Genomic DNA, 18,627 nt, shown 5'->3' with positions numbered 1-18,627 from the left:
GTGGAGGGAGGCTCTGAGGGTTGTCGAGTCAGGGGAGCAGTGCCTCTGGTGGCAAAGGCCGTATTGCCAGGCAGAGGGAGTTGGGCCCATAGCTTCTTAAAGATTGAGGTGACATTACCACGGAGATTGTTGACAGTTATTCTTGCAGTGGCATGCAGGGGAGATAGAACCAGGAGAGATGTTGGCACAGAGTCCTGGGACGCTTTTACCATAATTCACATGTGAAGCGACAAGATCTGTAGGATCATAGCATCTGAATATGTAATATTTTACATTTATCTGGAATTTCAGAGTTTCTAAATCACATTCAGACACATTATCTAGTTTATCTAATTAGGTCCCCTCACCTTTTCCTACCTCCAGTCTAGGTCTTTTGGCTTTCAGGGCCAGTGCTTTTCAATAATAATATAAACGACATTTTCCATCTTTAGTGAAATTCAAGTTGAGCTAATTTGACTGTGTTCTATGCACGTGTCTCTCAGCTGGCTCCTGACAGCGGCGTGAACAAAAGCTAACCCCCACAGCTCACGACTCTTCCGAACGCTGAAAACCTCTGAATTGTGAAAAGCTGGTTAAGTTTCACAGATAATGTTAGAACCGCCTCAAATAACAGAAAGATAGTCCTTCTACAGAAAACAAAAGGCGGAGTCCATAGAAAACTCCCTAAATGTTTTAAATGACTGGAGAGTGACTGAGACTTTAATGAGCCTCAAAATGGCAGCCTTTTTGTGTGTTCTCAACGTTTATATGTAGAAACATTGTAGTAATTTAGCCGTTGAAGACTCTTCTCCCGGCAAATAACTGCATTTGATGGTTAGGTCAATATAGTGGATAATTGACATATTCTCTTGAAATGTCTTGGAGGCTGCTTTTTAAGGGATTCTGTACAGGATGCAAAAGCATAGGGAAATCTAAAAGCTCAGTGGCCAGATGAAGGATTTAGCAAATTGCGTTCGAATTGTTTTCATTAACTTGTCCTGTCAGAGGGTAGCAGCTTATTTCTGGTAAAATGATAGAGCATTCTCATATTCGTCAAAGACTTTGTGGTTCTTTGTAATTGAAATTGCTAAATAAGTTTTGAGCTACATAGTGGGGGGAAAATGGGTGAGGGTGGCGTTGAACGTTTAAGTGCCAGAGCCCCAAATGACTTTCGCAAACTACCTCACGGTCCCGCTTGAGTGTTATTTAAAGGTTAGAATCACCTGGAGAGCTTTTAAAATTACTAGTGCACAGATTCCACCCTTGACCAACTAAGTCAGAATCTCAGAATTTGGGGAAAGGAGCAGACCTAGCCATTAGTAGGTTTTTAAAGTTCTCCGGGTAATTTCCAAAGTTCAGTCAGGGCTAAAAACCATTCTAGCTATGTCAGGCCCAGTCAGTAAGATGCGAGAAACATTTATTAAAATGTGCATAAGATACTTGCCAGCCGTGTAAAATAAATATGCGGGTTTTCCCATCTCTGAGCTCAAACAGGCGGGTTTGGGAGCCTGGGGTTTTGTTTTTTCCCTTAGCCAGTGGCAGATCCCAAAGAACAAATGGAAGGAGACGGAGGAAGACATTGTAAAGAGGTCCCACGGTGTTTCTCAGGGAAAGATGGGCCAGAGGGGTAGGAATCATTGTTTATATGTATATCAGGAAGTGGAAAATATGGCATGTTCTCAGTCTATCTAAATTATAGAACTTTGAGGGATGTGATCCATTTGTATCAAAATAATGAGGCATATAATACGTTCCATTTAACATGTGTGGGAATTCTTTGCAGAGTAATTAGCATTCCTTTCTTCAGCCTGCATTCAGAGGAAACATACCATTCACACCCTCTCTGTGTTCACATTTTCCAGTGCGTTGGAGAGACTTTTTTTCTTTTCAATAGAAATCTTTGTCCTTTTCCTAATAAGACTTGGATTATATTTGGAGAAATTTAGCATCTCTTTCTTTCTTTTTCTGGCAGGAATTGATTTTAAAATCAGAACGATAGAACTAGATGGAAAGAAAATTAAGCTTCAGATATGGTAAGTAAAACAAAAATTATATACACAGTTTCTACCTTAAGTGGGAATTGAAAGTGGGAATTGAAATGTGAAAAATGTGAATTGTGGTAAGTTAGAGGTAACTTGTGATCACTAAAACGTCTTTTCTTTATCAGAACCAAGGGGAAGTGGGTAAATATTCAAAGGTGTCGCCACCGAGAATGAGAAGGTAAAGAGTGAAGCCACTAAACCTTACAGCTGGAGGAGATCTGAGAACTCATTCTACACAAACACTAATTTTGTAGGGAAGGAAACTAAAATCTAAAGAGCGCATACACTTTATCATTGTAGTTGTTGCAGCTTTGAAATCAGATAAGGCAAAAGTATTCAGGCCGTAAGAAGCCTTAATGGCTTCTTCTGTGGGAAGTACAGATCTAGGTTCTAGGTTCTGCCTCTAATCTGAGGATTTGGACCTGTGCCTTCCCTTCTTAGGGCCTGTTTTTCATCATTTATAAATTGTTTGGTTGGACTGAAGACATTGGAGTTCCCCTCCCGATCTGATACTTTATAATCTGTTTTCATATTTCTCCTCTTTAAATAAAAAAATGAGGAACACTGGACTGATCTAATGTGCGATGATGACAAGAGTAGACAAAGCTTAGAAATTTAGAGCAGTATAGATTAAGAAGGAGGCAGGGCAAAATAGTCAAGTAATATATATCAGCTTTTTCCTTAGGCTGTTTTCTTCCTTGAATCTCAGAACAAGAATAGAACTAGAGCATCATGTTGAAACCCACTAGTCCTTCTTTTACAGAGGAGGAACCTAGGACTTAGAGCAGTTAAGTCCATCTGAGGGCATTTGTCTGGGTTAATGTTAAAGCTGGGACAGCTACCCAAATCTGAAGCAGGATGTCAAGCTTCATATATTAGCCTAGTATAGTGAGTGGTTCCCAGTATATTTGTTGGGAAACATTGTGAAGGTTACCACAGGTTGCCCTTTTCATCTATTGATGTTTAGTAGGCCAAATATTTTAAAGATAGTTTTAAAAATTTTAGGGGGAAGCCAAGAGAATTTCTGACTCTGTGCCGAACAGTCCTGACCATAGCAATAAGAAGCCTTTCTAGGAGCCTGCAGTCGGTCAGCTAATTAGAACTTCATGTAACATCATAGCGCTATTTATCAATACTCTCAGCAGCAAAATATGGCAGGGCTTCTCCTCCGTCCTCACGGCAGAACTGGTTCCAAATGCAGCGGTGTGTTAGATCAAAATATGGTTAGTTGGCTCAAAGGTGCTTGGCTTGTTTTCCCCCTGATTTCTTTGCCATATACCAAACCAGTGCCGTGTGTATCTAGGCCTGATCAGTGAGAGAACAGCAGGATAAGGTGACTGTGGTGTGATCCCTGGCCCTGCACTAAACAACTGAGACCTGGATGCTCCAGTGTCATTCAAGGCGACGAGCTGCTTAGTGGCTTAGTGGTAGACCGTAGCCTACCTGAGCCTGTTGCCTCTCGTGCACAGTGAGGATGGTGGTCATCCTACCACTGCACTGGGTGGTGGGGCATCATGGGAGCACCAGAGGAAAGTATTTGGAAAGGTGGATATAAATGTTAAGGTATTTATTGTTTCTAATTTATGATATTTCTCTTGGGCCTTCGTCTCTTGTTTGGGTTTGGTATGCATTCGATTTCTAGTACATTTCCACAAATGCCTCGCTCTCCCCTGCAATTAAATTCTACAATTTAACTTGCCTTAGTGGCACAGGGAGTGAATTAGTTCTGGGGCTCATCCAAATTTAGAAATACTGATTTTCCCAGATATCAAGTCAATGTGACTCCCTTTATAGGGATTGCTTCAATAAGCATAATGAGAAATTTGAAAAAATTTTTCAGGATGTGTTTTCATAGAATGCCATCAGCTAAAAAGCAAGACTATATTCAAGTTTATGTAATTTTGAAGCGTTGTCCGTATTTTCAAGTCTTTGGAAGCATCGTCACCGCTATGTGTTAAACTCCAGGCTCCCATTTAATCCCAGGCTCTATAGCTGAAAAAGTGCTCGAGGAGATCCATTTTAGTGTGTTCTGAGCAGAATTTCCACAGTAGTAAGTCTAGCCCAATTGCTTGCGTTGTACAGAAATCAGACTTTCGGTCAAGAGAGCTAGATGCCTTAGTCATTAGGCGTTTATAGAAAGGATTATAACTACCTCCAGGGGTCCCAGAATTTAGAACCGTTCTCTGTTCTCTCCCACGTGTGTTTGACTAATATGCCAGTTCCTAGCCGGGCCGTGTGTTTTCCTGTTGCTGCTTTTATCATCAAGGACCAAGTTTCCCACCAAAGTCATTGTGAGCTCCTGACAGGCTCCTGTGGCCACCACCGCCTCCAGCTCACAGACAGCTGGCTCCCGCTGCGTCTCGTTCCCCTTTCCCTTGAAACCACTGCCTTTGTGAGCAGACCAGAATTATATCCACAGCTTAAGGTCTCTCCTTGGTGATGCCGGCGATAACTTTTAAAACCTCTCTCTCCTTTGTTTCAAATTTTAGGGACACAGCGGGTCAGGAAAGATTTCGAACCATCACAACAGCATACTATAGAGGAGCCATGGTGAGTGTGTTTTAGGGTTTTGTAACTCTTCCGGTGAAAGTAAAACATGAATATTCATTTGTCAAGTTGAGAGGATCCAAGCTAGAGTCTAGTACAATGGGGGCGATACATTTTTGGATGTGAAAACAAGACATTTAAAGGTTTTGTTTTTGTTTTTGTTTTTTTTTATGTTCTGTGTTTAGTAACTGCATGCTTTGCCGTTGGTCTTCATAATATTAATCAGGTCAATAGCCTGTAGATGTTTGAGAACTCCTCCACACATTCTGAGCAATTGTAGATTTTTGTGAAAGCTGGGAGACCAGTTAAAGACAATGCCAGCGATTCAGGTAAAGGCTAATAGATGAGAATATGAATAAGGCCGTGCGTGCGAGTCGGGGGTCAGAATCGGGAGATATTGCGACTGTTGGGCCTATAGGATTTAGTGACTGACTGGCTGTGAGGAGGTTACTCGCAGGGGTCTGCTTGGGCGGCCTGGCAGGGTTATATTGCTCTTTATCAAAACGAGTACAAAGAGGAAGAGAAGATTTGGAGGGGACAAAGGCAACCTGCTTTTGGGTTCACTTGTTGGGTTTTTGGTGACGACAGGGGATATTTGGGAGCTGATATCCAGTCGTTGGTCTCCAAAGCATGCCTGACCCTGTCTGTCTCTTTGGCCTCATCTTGTCTCCCATTGGATCTGTTCACTCTTACCAAGATGGCTTTCTTTTAGTCAATCCAGTGGGTTCTGGGCCTTTCTGGTCAGCAAGATATTTATAATGTTTCTACTGTGTGTTGGGCACTGTGGGTTTTTTCTCCACCGCTGCCTCAACCCCATTGCCCAATTCAAGTTTGATACTCAGTCCTCAGGTCTTGGCTTTAATGTCGTTCTCTCCGGGAAGCCTTCTCTGACCACCCCTATCTCCTCAACCAGATTAGATTAGCATTTATATTCAAAACTCTCCATGGTGGGGAGCCTGGGTGGCTCCTTCGGTTGAGCCTCCGACTTTGGCTGGGCTCATGATCTCGTGGTTTGTGGGTTCGAGCCCCATGTTGAGCTCTGTGCTGGCAGCTCAGAGCCTGGAGCCTGCTTCGAATTCTGTGTCTCCCTCTCTCTCTGCCCCTCTCCCTGCTCCCGCTCTGTCATTCTCTCAAAATAAATAAACATTAAAAAGTATATATATATATATATATATATATATATATATATATATTAAATATTAATATATATATTAAATATGTATATATAAAACTCCCCATGCTTCTTCATAGCAATGGCGAGTTATAATTACTAGTATAATTATTGTTTATTGTTTTCTTTGCTAGCCGTGCTTGAAAGGAAGGGGCCTTGTCTATCTTGTTCACTGCTGGTAGCACTAAGTATGTTATCATACACATAGTGGGTGCTCGCTAAATATTTGTTGAATGGATGGATAGATAGGTAGATCTAGCACTTAGTATAGGAGTGTGGTCTGGTGATAGAGATTTTACAAGCATCGGCTGATACATTTAGAAGATAAGCCTTTTAGAAATACCAGACGTGAGGGTCTTTAAAGATACGATGACATTGCTTTTCATTAAACCTGTATAACAAATGTATTCTGTTTTAAGTGTCTGTGATTTACGTAGATGATAGTGACATTTTGATTAGCCCATATAAAAAGAAATAATTTTATTGTATTTATTTATTGTCAAAGATTTTATTTTTAAGTAATCTCTACATCCAGCGTGGGGCTCAAACTCACAATCCTGAGATCAAGAGTCTTTACCAATTGAGCCAGCCAGGTGCCCCTAAAAATTATCTTTTTGGGGCACCTGGCTAGCTCAGTGAGTTAAGCGTCTGGCTTTTGGCCCAGGTCGTGATCTCGTGGTTCTCAAGTTTGAGCCCTGTACCAAGCTTTGTGCTGACAGTGCGGAGCCTGCTTGGGCTTCTCTCTCTCTCCTGCTCTCTCCGTCCCCCCCCCCCCCCCGCCCCCAAATAAATAAATAAACTTTAAAAAAAAGAAATAATTTTATTTTTATTTACTTTTTAAATTTTATTAACTGTTCGTTTTTGAGAGAGAGAGAGAGAAACAGAGCACGAGCAGGGGAGGGGCAGAGAGAGGGAGACACAGAATCTGAAGCAAGCTCCAGGCTCTGAGCTGTCAGCACAGAGGCTGATGTGGGGCTCAAACTCATGAACTGTGAGATTATGACATGAGCTGAAGTAGGATGCTTAACTGACTGAGCCACCCAGACGTCCCAGGAAATAATTTGAAAGTAGTATGGTTACAATCTTAGTATAGGGGTAAGAAGCAAGACATTTCTACTTGTAATAAACAAATAGACAACAGAAGTGATTATCTCTTTCTTTCAATGCTATTATCTCTGTTTTAACTTAAATACCCTTTTAGCTCCAGTTAGTGCTGATTCTTATCACATGAAGTCTGGTAGAAAGGGTGTATCACCTTTACTGCAATCACTAATTCATTAAAGGTTAAGAGTAAAAATGTTTACAGACTATCTATTTACATGGTGAGACGATGGAAGTATTTATTTATTTATTTTTGCTTCTCTGTACTTTAAATTTTTTATTGTATTTCATTAAAAAGGACACAGGACAAAAAATGGTTTCTGGAGGGTAGGGGTACACTGCCATTATATTCTATTACTTTAAGTATATGAAGTACTAAATAAAGATGTTATTTTCTTGTCACAGGGAATTATGCTGGTCTATGACATCACAAATGAAAAGTCCTTCGACAATATTAAAAACTGGATAAGAAACATTGAAGAGGTATGTATGGAAAGAGAATGGTGATGCTACGGAGGAGCCCTGCTGAGTACTTGAAAGGGCTCCTTCTGTTTCTGGAAGAGGCGGCTGAGCTGCCACGAAGTAGGGCACGGCCAGGTCAGGCCCCCTCGCTCTGAGGAGCACCACAGAGGGAGAGATCTCTGGTGCTGCCAGCCTGGTGACCCTGTCAGACAGGGGGGTACAGCCAGGACAGCAGTTTCACAGAATTCTAAACTTGGGCCGGATCTTGAAAATAATTTCATCCAAGTCCCCCGTTTCACACATGAGAAAACAGAAGAGACTTGCTTGCGCTCCTTCCGAGAGCTTTAACATCTGACCCCCAGGTTCTTGCCGTTGGACTGGCAAAGATACCTCTCTATTCCAACATCTTATCAGTTTTCCCTTCTAACATTTTCTCCATCTTAACGTATTTGAAATCTGGTTTAATTCCAGATTGACTGGTATTAAGATGTGTTTTTATGTCTTTGACATTTCAGAAAGCAATCTGACTTTAAAATCATTTTGTACACATTTATATTAACCTACATGAATTTATATTTTAAGTAGTTCAGAAGCCAGAGTCCCTTCCTCATTGGCCCACTCAGTACTGGGTTTTTTTTCCCCCCTTCTTTACTAATATTTGGTAATCCTTCTAAATCCTTTAGTTTCCTTCTAAACTAATATTTGGAAGTTTTGTTGTTGGACTAACCGTCCGTTTTATTTCTGTTTGTTCATGTACCAAAAAAAGGCATGAGAATGACCGCAAGCCTTTGAGGGAAAAGTTAGCACGGACTCTTAAGCTGTAGCTCTTCCCTCCTCCCATCTTTTACATTTTCCTCTGAATCAGACCCTGTGTTGAGTAAAAGCTTGTCTTATTATTAAATTTATGGATATGTTACTGACAGGTTAGGATTTGTCTATTGAATACCTGTGTTTTTCTCAGGCTGTTTTTATAACGTACTATTTTCTCCCTGCAGCATGCCTCTTCAGACGTTGAAAGAATGATCCTGGGTAACAAGTGTGATATGAATGACAAAAGACAAGTGTCAAAAGAAAGAGGAGAGAAGGTAAATTTGAACTGAATGCATAAAGATTGGAATCTATTCACACTAAGCGTTTATTTTCTTAGTATTATTTAATTATTGGTTTCAGTTTGAAAAGTATCTGTGATTTTAATCCTTTAAAAAACAACAAAGAGATGTAATCCATACTTGAATGTTGTGAATTAGTATTCGAGATCCATCCCCATATAATGTGTAGTCATGACTCATTCCTGAAGAATTTGCTGTTTTCTGGGAGATACAAATTAGTCCTTTTTCAGATTCCTACAGCTTAGAGTTCAGGCTATTTCTTCCATATCTGTGTGAAAATGTCCAGTTTTAAAGGTCAAGTAAATCATTCTCTTCAAGTAAAAGTAATAGAATAAGTGAAGTTTAAATAGTAATCATAGTCCAGTTCCTTTTTTTCCCTAAGAATATTTTACTACACATTAGGTTTAGGTCATTATGAATAAACTGCTTGTAACTCATCAAAGCTGTGGATCTCATTTACAGGGATTTCTCTATTTTGCATCCTGCAAAAAAAGCAAAAACCTTTATTATATGTACATATTTACTTCTAAATTTTCTAAATTAACATTTTCTAAATTAACTTAGAGGCTTCAATTTTTAAGTCTTGGAATTTTGCTGTGCCTTTTTTTAGTGATACATACAAAATACATTTTGTTTTTAAATCTGACTGCAAACTTTTCCCCTATGAACATTCATTTAGTCTTTGTATTTTAAGTGAACTGGGAGCTTTTTGGGAGTAGATGGAAATAGAAACCAAATAAAAACGAAAGCATTGAGTACCTAGTATTTTAAGCTTTCATTATCTCCTGCACCAATTTATTAAAAAAAATGAAAAGTCCGTATAGTGACTGTTGGGAGAGTTGTACTTTGGGAGCAGATAAAAGACGTCAATGAATCCCAAATTAATGGTAGGAGCGAGTGTCTGTTTCATAGTTTTTCTTTTCTTTTTCTTCTTCGTCTTCTTCTTCTTCCTCTTCTTCCTCTTCTTTAATTTATTCATTCATTCATTCATTCATTCATTCTGAGAGAGAGAGAGAGAGTATATGCACGCATAGGGGAGGGGCAGAGAGAGAGAGAGAGAGGGAGAGGGAGAGAGAAAGAATCCCAAGCAGGCTCCATGCTATCAGTGCAGAGCCCTATGCAGGGCTTGATCTCACAAACCATGAGATCATGACCTGGGCTGAAACCAACAGTCGGACGCTTAACTGACTGAGCCACCCAGTTGCCCATCACAGTTTTTCTTGTAAGTATATTAGAGAACTGGAGCATAATAGAAAAAAAGAAGTACTCAAATGGTGTTTTGAGTGGAAGCAGTGCCATTTTACTTATGATGAATGAGTTGGATGTCTACATTTCAAAAAATAGAAGAAAGCAAAGAAATTTGAGAACCACAAGAGTTCTCAACTGCATACTGTACCTTTGGGACTTTGAGAAACCTAGAAAATGGAAATGCTTTATATGTTGAAGCAAATTGAACTGAATTTAAATGTTTCTGTTTGCCTTTCAGTTAGCAATTGACTATGGGATTAAATTCTTGGAGACAAGTGCAAAATCCAGTACAAATGTAGAAGAGGTAAGAAAGAAATGTTTGATGACTTCTCTGGGGTAGCATTAGAGCTTAGGTACCTGTGTTCAAACAACTGTCCAAGACTTGTTATTTTCTTTCTTTTTTTCTTTTTAATTTTGTTAAATGTTTTATTATTTATTTTTGAGAGAGCGAGCGAGAGAGAGAGAGAGAGAGAGAGAGAGAGATTGGGTATGAGCAGGGGAGGGGCAGAGAGAGAGAGGAGACACAGAATCTGAAGCAGGCTCCAGGCTCTGAGCTGTCAGCACAGAGCCCGACGCGAGGCCCGAACCCACGGACCGCGAGATCGTGACCTGACGTGAAGTCAGACGCTTAACTGACTGAGCCACCCAGGCACCCCGTCTTGTCATTTTCTTAGTAAATGTCTTGTGGGAACTCCACCTCCATCTTGTGAACTTCTGTGCTTCTCACTTTACGCGGACTCAGGTTGTTAAATGCACCCAGCCTCCATGTGGGCTATAATGAGATTGCTCAGTTAAGATTCACGGAACAGAAGGTAAAAGTTCCATTTAAGTTCACCTTTGCCCTTTGTTTGGGAAGCTGGAAATCCTGCACTCGCTGACCAAGCATAGTGTCCTCTGCTCATTTATCATGGTTCCTGTCATACTATAGTAGCCTGTAGCAGGAGAGTCTTAATTACTTTCATGTCGGTACTCTCTCAAGAGAGAGACCGTATATTGAACAGGTTCCCTTAGATTAAGCATGATACATTGTAACACAGCAGTATTTAGTAGAAATAAGTGTGTCTATCAGAGAGTAGTTTTAATACATTTTCAGTAAGTTAACTGTTAAAGACAACCAAATCATCTAAAGACTTCTAAGAATAGATTTTATTTATCACCGGCAGAGTTGTTGATAATATTTTCTTTTTTCTTTTTCTTTTTTTTTTGGGGGTTAATAATATTTTCATTTTTAAAAACATTTTTTAAACTGATCACAAAAATGATATATGTGCGTTAATACATGTAACTCAATAAACAATAATGTTGATGGTTTTGTAGACATTTAATTTCTTAGGCTACTCACCACTCACCATAACATTATGGCTAAAAATCGAGATTGAAATGACTTTATTGGCTAGTGAACACTGATCAGAACTTTTTCTTTGTTTTCAATAAAACTAATTTTTTTTCCGGGTTGGCTAATGGGTGTTAGGAAACAGGAAGCTTCTTTTGATTTATTTACATAAGCATAGATAAGCATAGATCCGCTTGCCACAAAAAAGCAGAAAAAGGGGAGCCTCTTTGGTAGAGACAGAAGAAAATGTGTTCACTGAGATGGCCCAGATAGGATTGCTCTCCCAGAATGAACTCCATACCCTGGCTTAATGGAGCAGGTGTAGGTCCCTTTTTGTGCACCCTACTCACACCTGTGGCTTAGAGCAAGCTTTGAGTTATGGAAACACAGAGCTGGGGAGTTGCCTGAGCTGCTTATTCTGACCAGGTGTTCTACAGAAATTAGCAGTTTGCCCAGAGCTTTAACTTAGTGCGGTTGGCTTGTCATAAGAACTAGGATGGGCTTCTTTAGAAACTTAGACCCACAGGTGACCAGTGTGACAGTGCAACACTGATAATGAGTGATGATAGCGGTTGTCACATTGTTTCTATTTGGCTTGATTGGACATAATCCTGCTGAACATCTTTGGGGGTATCAGGAGTGTTTGGGAACAAAGAAAGTGACAACAGTGGGTTTAGCATGGAGACAACTGAAGGTGCTTTAAGAGTCTTGGCTCTGTAGAGGGGTGCCTGGCTGGCTTAGTCAGTGGAGCGTGCGAAATCTTGATCTCAGGGTTGTAAGTTCAAGCCCCACGTTGGGTGTGGAGATTACTTAAAAATAAAATCTTAAAAAAGAAAAAGTCCTGGCTCTGTAGAAACAAAGTAGAGATGATAGTTAAAAAATGTGTGGTTTGGGTCAAGAGACACTAGACACAAAGTGAGATTAGTCAGATTTGTCCTGCTTCCATTTGAACTGATTTCCATGGTGGGGAATTTAGCTGAGCTAAGACATGGAAGATGATATATTCTCGGTACAAGAGTGAAAGCAGTTTGAAAGGGAGGAGATTGGAGATAAAAGGTAGAGGTTTTTGGGAAAACAGATTCTAGAGCTCTAGGTATTCATTCAGTGATTAAACAGATATTCAGCATCTCCTAAACCAGGTGCTGTGTCCCTCTCTGAGGACGTGGCGGGACTTAGAGCCTCCGCCCCACTAGGTGCTCTTGGTGCACCGAGAAAGCTACCCATAACTCAGCCAGTGTCACATTAGAAACTTGTGCCGGATATTATGTGCAGAAAATATTTGGTGAGTGAATGCATGACAGTTTTATAACACTGGAAGTGTTTACGATATCATTGAAAAATAAGAGGCTATTCAAGTGTGTACTATGATTGTAGTTATGTCCTTTTCTCGATTAAAAGGTGTCAAATAATATACTTTATAATGAATTAATGAAAATTCCACATTTCTATTTTAAAATATGCTATAAACATATAATAATAAAATGTTTGGTTTACCTTTAGGCATTTTTTACACTTGCACGGGATATAATGACAAAACTCAACAGAAAAATGGTTTGTATCACTTATCATTTTTATTTTCTTTATGCTATTTGTTAAATTTGTGGTCTTATTCATGCTGTTTAATTTGATTCGTGCTTTTATTTGATTAAAAGGATAGGCCTGATTATGATATATTCACGTTGCCTCCTTTTTTTCTGGACTCACGTATTCACCTGGTTGAGCTTTGATTCTTATTTCTGTTTCTTCACGTTTCTTACTTCTGAACCACAGCTGCCTCAGTTCTTTCATCTGACTCTTAAAGGTGGTCTTTAATGGAATTTTGACCAGAATAATTAAAATGTTAATGACACAAATTAAATTTTTGCCATAAAATTATGTAGCTTAGTTTTCATGCGACAGATACTTATATCTATATGTAATTATGATCTTAAAGTTGTTAACGTTTGCTTAAATTAGACATGATCTCAGTGATGAATCATTAGGACCACATTGGAGGTTTGTTTTAACCTGAAGCCTGAATATAATTGTATACCTTATGTTACCAACTCTTCCGACATCTAACAAGAGGATTGCCTATACCAATATCTTAACATCGTTTCCCTCATTACCCTTGAAATTTTACAGGCCTTTGGCTATAATTTCTCTGAACTGGAAATAGGAGCTTCCTGTCTAATATATTGTTAACATAAAAGGTGCTATCCTAAAAATATTTTTCCCGTTTGAATCCACCATTTCCAAAGAAACAATGTCAGAGCCTAACGAGTTACTTTCTAATAAAAAAAACTCTACTGAATACGCATTTATGGTTTTATTTGATATTTGTGTTTTTTAGATAATTGGATCCAAACCATGAAACTTCAATTTGCATGGTAACTTTATTATCTTCCCTTTTTTAGAATGACAGCAATTCATCAGGGGCAGGTGGACCAGTGAAAATAACAGAAAACCGATCAAAGAAGACCAGTTTCTTCCGTTGCTCGCTACTTTGATGAACTCTTTCTGAGAGACTGCAGCACACCTAAAGGACCCTTTCCGGCTTCTCTGAAAGCACAGGTCAGCCAGCCTCAGAACCACACCGCCCGGCTGCTGCGGAGAACACCACTGAACCTAGACTTCTCGACACAGAACGCCACGTGGGTTCCAGCCTCGTGGCCTAGAAAGATAACAGGCTCCTTTTTTCAAACATGGAAGCAATGAAGTGGAGACATACGCAGGACTTAACTTGTTTTTTCTTTGGTTTGTCCCAGAAGCTGCTATCTTTCTTTTTCACTTTGCACATCAGTGTTAGCCTGTCCCTGCTACAGCACAGTCTCAGACTCGTATCTGCACACTTTTGCCTTGTGAAGTTCTAGACAAACTTGTGCACTTGGGGGTGTTTGAAAAAAGTAAAACATTTAACGCAGAGATTAATATGCTAAAACTAAAAGATGTTGGGTCTGGTTCATGTGGCCAAATGTTATTGCATTGATAGAATTTTTTTAAGGGCTCTAGTTTGTGATTTCCTTCAATAAGAATCATTAAATTCTGATAAAATTCATCTTAAAAGTTCATAAAAATGTCCATCTATTCATCAGAGGCCGCAATTTATTTCTCCAGGTGGTTGAGAATTTTGCTTCATTCCTGGCCTTTTGGTCAGAGAGTTTGGGTAGCTGAAGAAATCACTTTTTCAATTGATTACCTCTGCCTCATCTGTAGAAGCTACATTTGGAAATCACCTTAAGCTCACTTTTCCTGGGGTTTGTATTCACTGTTCTTTCCTATTTTTGACCTGTTGTAACTGCTCAGTTATCTAAAACATAACATATTTGAACATTGTTGTCTGTTTCTAATTGTGAACTTCTTGAGCTGAATTTTATACAGGCAGAGAGATGTACCATTTGGGTTTTATTTCAGCGTCCTATTGTTCCGTCACATCAGCATACGTAATATATTTTTTTCTTAGGTTCACTCCCTAGCTTGCTGGTTTCGTTTGTAATACCCAGTTCCTACTGTAATCCCTGTCTGCAAGAGTTAACGAGAATTATATTTAGACCTTTGTTCATAGAAAGCTTACCTACAGGGAGAGAGATTAACTTGTTGATATAAATTTAATAGAGATAGCTCTTGGTGATGGTAAACATAAAGATTTTTTATTCTGGTTTTATTTGGGCTTCTTTTTTTTTTTTTTTTAAATAAAGATAATTAGACCTAGACCTAGTGCAGCCTCTAGGAAAAGTCTTGCCCTTTTGTTAGAGAAAATATGAGTAAGGTTTCCATTCTAAAACAGCTGTTGTTGAATGTGTAGAACCCAGTTCCATCTGTTCAGGTTCATTGTTACAGAACTTGGTCCAGTCATTTGGGTCAAAGCCAACCAAGAGCTTAGCTGCCTTTCTCACCAAACACTGGTACTGGTATACCTTTTGTAGATGTGCCAAATTCAGATAATTTTGACATTGCTTTTATCCTAGCCTTCAGTGTCAAAACACAGAAGGGAGTAATAAATCGGTGATTAGGGAAATGAACTCTCTTAATAATCACTCTTCCTGTTAGGTCCTTTTTGTTTCATGGAGGGTACCACCATGCTTGATAGTTTAGAGTGGAGGGGAAAATGGAAATGGATTGCTTGTTACCACAGAGCATTGTGCTTCAAATTAAGACATAGCGTTAGAATGCTTGGACCAGTCAACCTTTATTTAGTACTTGTTTGAAAACTTACGTCCAGTTTAGCAGCAGCAAATATACCAGAGCTATTTTTGATGGATACGCTAAACTTAATGTTGACAAATTTCAGCCTTCTTGATTTTTTTTTTTTTTTATTTACCTATCAGTTTAGAGGCACCTGCTGGTGTCCCAGTACAATCAGTAATTGCTCGATTGAAAGCTGATTGTACATCTACCATCTTAAAATTAGATACATTTTTGGAAAGAAAAAATAATTTATTAGAAACATCTTGTCTTTGCTAATCTTCCGAAAAAATATCCAAGCGGTTAAGCTTTCTGAATGGTAACAAAGTACTTTCTAAAAGGCAAGTGCTATGACACCATGTATGAATGTAATTCTAGTAATTTACCTCTGACTATTTGGTGTCTTAACACTTTGGTTTATATCTCAGGGGTTGTCTGCAAACCAAAACTGACATTTTCTGTGGTTAGGCTTTTTTTTTTTTAATAGAATGCTTTGCTTCTGAATTATTCCTTCTCTCTTCTTTTGTCTTATATGGGTTAATAATTAGTCTCCATGAATTTCCCTTTGAAAGAGCCTGTAAAAGTGATGAGTCTAAAAGTGCTCTTTGAAGTAGCAGCAATTTGGGGATATATGCTCTGTTATATAGAAATAAATTGTCCTTGCTATTTTCTTACATGTAGCTTTGCTGAATTGTATATAATTTGAGCTAAGACCATAGGAAATTCCCTTTCTGCATGGTAAAATGCCCCAATAAATACTCCACTTTGCTTCATAATGTACCTACAGTGCATTATTTTTTCTATTTGTAGATGAATTTAGTGACAGATAATTGTCTGTTCCCTGCTGAAACTGAAGAAATCTAGTTTTGCGTGAACATGTTTGTGGTCTTAGGGGAAAGGTACACGCAGACTTTGGCAGCAGTTAGTGGTTCGGTGGCTGCACTTTATTGTCCGTGTGCGAATTTTTGACAGTGATTGGACTAGACCTTTTCAAATAGAGTCTGAGGATGTCAGACCATGAAAATGTGCTGTAACTAAGTTAGCATGTAAACCAGTTGATTGTAAGATGTTTCGCTGGGAATTTATTTTCGCTATGTTTTACTTCATACAGATTATGAGAAAATAACCACCTGTGCGTCGGTTAGGAGGCGCCACAGGGTTTCTTACTATTTACGTGAGCATTTTGTGCAGTCTTTGTTATAAATGTTCCGAAGACTATACTCTTTACTCTGAAGGACTATTTTTTAATTATACCTCATTTAGCTAACTAGTATTCTAATACCTGGTAGAAAAACAGTGAGCCAGCCTTTAAGCATCCGGCACCATTTAGATTTTATGTTTTGTTTTGGACTAAAGACATCATTGGAAGAGGTAGGAGATAGTTTACTTTAGAATAGAACATACACGTCATATCCACTTAGTGCAAAAAAGGTATTCTCGCCCTGTCTACATTAAGAAATTTAGCTGTGCAATATAGATAAATGTTTGCAGAAATTTCTAAGTAAGAGATTATAACTCCATTTTACGGATTCTGAATGCTGAGAATCTGTATTAAGACTTACAAAGTTTTTCCTGTGAACAGTAAGTGATACATTTAAGGAGACTTTCTTTTCTAGTTCATGACTTAGATTTCTTTATAAATTTAGTACTTAATCTTTAAAGATGGACTTCTGAGCTTCAAATTTTAAAACAGCATTTCATTACGTTGGTTTACTTAGCTCAGATTTTAAGCACTCATTTCTGCTGTCGGGTTTTTTAGAATTTTTCTTTTAACAGAAAGGACCATTCCTTTTCCTTCTTGTGATATCCAAAGAAGGGAGGAAAAAGGAATGTCTAAAAATGAAATTCCTTGTCCTAGAGGTACATGATATGCTAATAAAAACTTAAATCCCAGCACAATTTTACAGGAGAATCAGTCTTTTTTTTTTTAGACTAATAATATTAACGGGAGTCATGTTCAATATGAAAAAATTCTAAATGACTGAAATTTACAGAAGTGAAAATTAGCAAACAGTTATTTTAGGGATATTTTCAAATTTTACTTTGTTTTTTGCAATGCTTGTGCCATATGCAATTGCATCTCTTATTGCCAAGAACTAATAGAAACTTCTTGTTTCATTTTCTTACCTTTTTTAAAATGTGAATTTAATTATTATAATTCATTCCTATGGCCTTACAGATGGGTTTTATTTTGTTTGTTTGCAGCTGACACTGTAGTTCCTTTAATGCAAAACGCCATAAACGATTTGACTAAAATCATGCCCCTAGTGGGAAATATCTAGTCTTTCCATAGAATTGTCCTATTGTGTATGTTTCGGCATTTTTTTTCTTTCTTTTTTTTTTTTTTTTTTTTTGCTTCAACGGCTTATTGTGAAAAGCTCCTGCAGATAAAGTGAACCTGTCATGTGGTTAATCTTGTTTAAGCCAATTCATTAACTGTATACTGATAACTGATGCTGTGTTGTTTTTTTTTTAATGGACTTTATTCCAGGTGAACTTTTTTTTACAATAATGTTCGTCTAAAATAAAAACTACATAATGAAAACACCCCCGACTCTGAAATGGACTGCACGTTTAAAAAATGTTTCTTCAAGTTTGCTAAGTGTGTGTGATTCAAACCGTGGTAGACTTAAGATATGTTAGCAAACATATCTGACTTGAAGTTGTTTAAAACTTAGAAAAATGGCCACATCTGCTCATACCTACATCAGCATACATTGAGGTTGTTCTATTCTAGAACTGTAGCCTTCCCTTCTTAGTCCTCACAAGTGTAGTTTCTGTTGTTTTGTTTTCCCTTCCAAAACCCATGGATTAAGGCCCTGGACCTATTGCTGTCCTACCACTATGCTTGTGCACATTCCTGGCCACTATGCTTGTGCACATTCCTGGCCATAGCCTTTCGCATTCAGCCCCACCACCATTTTGAACGTTCACGGTTCTCGAGCTTCCTACTTCTCTCCCTTCACTCATAGTAGATAGGTCTTTCACCTCCTGCCTCACAGAGAAAAGCATCAATCAAACACGAGGTTCTTAGCCACCTCTTCCTCCCCAACCGATAGCTTCCTATGGGCTGGCTGCCCATCGCCAACCCTCATCCTCACTCCTTCCTTTTGGAATAGAGGCATCTTTTCCATTCTGTGCACTTTGCACCACTCACTGCCTCTTCTCTGAACTCTTCCTCCCCCCCTACCCTTCAGAGAACTCGCAGCTCTTTCTCTTCTACCTTTACACCCTTCTCCTGTGTCACCCCTGTCCCTTCAGCATCTAAGCAGCCCTGGTGTTTGATGTACCTGCAGCAGATCCCAGGGGAGATGTCTAGTAGGCAGATCAACTTGGAAGTTGATCCAGCCTTTGGCCTCGTCTCTGTCTCCCCTATTGCCCTTTTTCCTCTTCTGTTGTAGCTAAGCTTCTTCAAAGAGTTGACTGCAGTTACTGTCTTCAGTTTTTCAGTTTTCATTTATCCCTCAGCTC

General features: G+C 38.9%; 1 protein-coding gene across 1 annotated transcript in view; it reads left to right on the top strand.

Moving 5' to 3' along the window:
• The window catches only part of RAB8B (RAB8B, member RAS oncogene family), a 55,968-nt gene extending 40,034 nt beyond the window's left edge, over window positions 1–15,934 (top strand). The window contains exons 2-8 of the mRNA XM_042988705.1: window positions 1,952–2,012; window positions 4,511–4,571; window positions 7,246–7,323; window positions 8,298–8,387; window positions 9,898–9,963; window positions 12,493–12,543; window positions 13,389–15,934. Coding sequence (XP_042844639.1) covers window positions 1,952–2,012; window positions 4,511–4,571; window positions 7,246–7,323; window positions 8,298–8,387; window positions 9,898–9,963; window positions 12,493–12,543; window positions 13,389–13,481 — 500 coding nt within the window. The 3' untranslated portion in view covers window positions 13,482–15,934. The remainder of the gene's footprint in view (window positions 1–1,951; window positions 2,013–4,510; window positions 4,572–7,245; window positions 7,324–8,297; window positions 8,388–9,897; window positions 9,964–12,492; window positions 12,544–13,388) is intronic.
• Window positions 15,935–18,627: the final 2,693 nt, after the last annotated feature.

The sequence above is a fragment of the Panthera tigris genome, chromosome B3 (assembly GCF_018350195.1).
Source record: "Panthera tigris isolate Pti1 chromosome B3, P.tigris_Pti1_mat1.1, whole genome shotgun sequence".
In the NCBI taxonomy this organism is placed as follows: Eukaryota; Metazoa; Chordata; class Mammalia; order Carnivora; family Felidae; genus Panthera; species Panthera tigris.
Note: the sequence above shows the minus strand (reverse complement) of the source record. Positions and strands in the feature narration are given on the sequence as shown.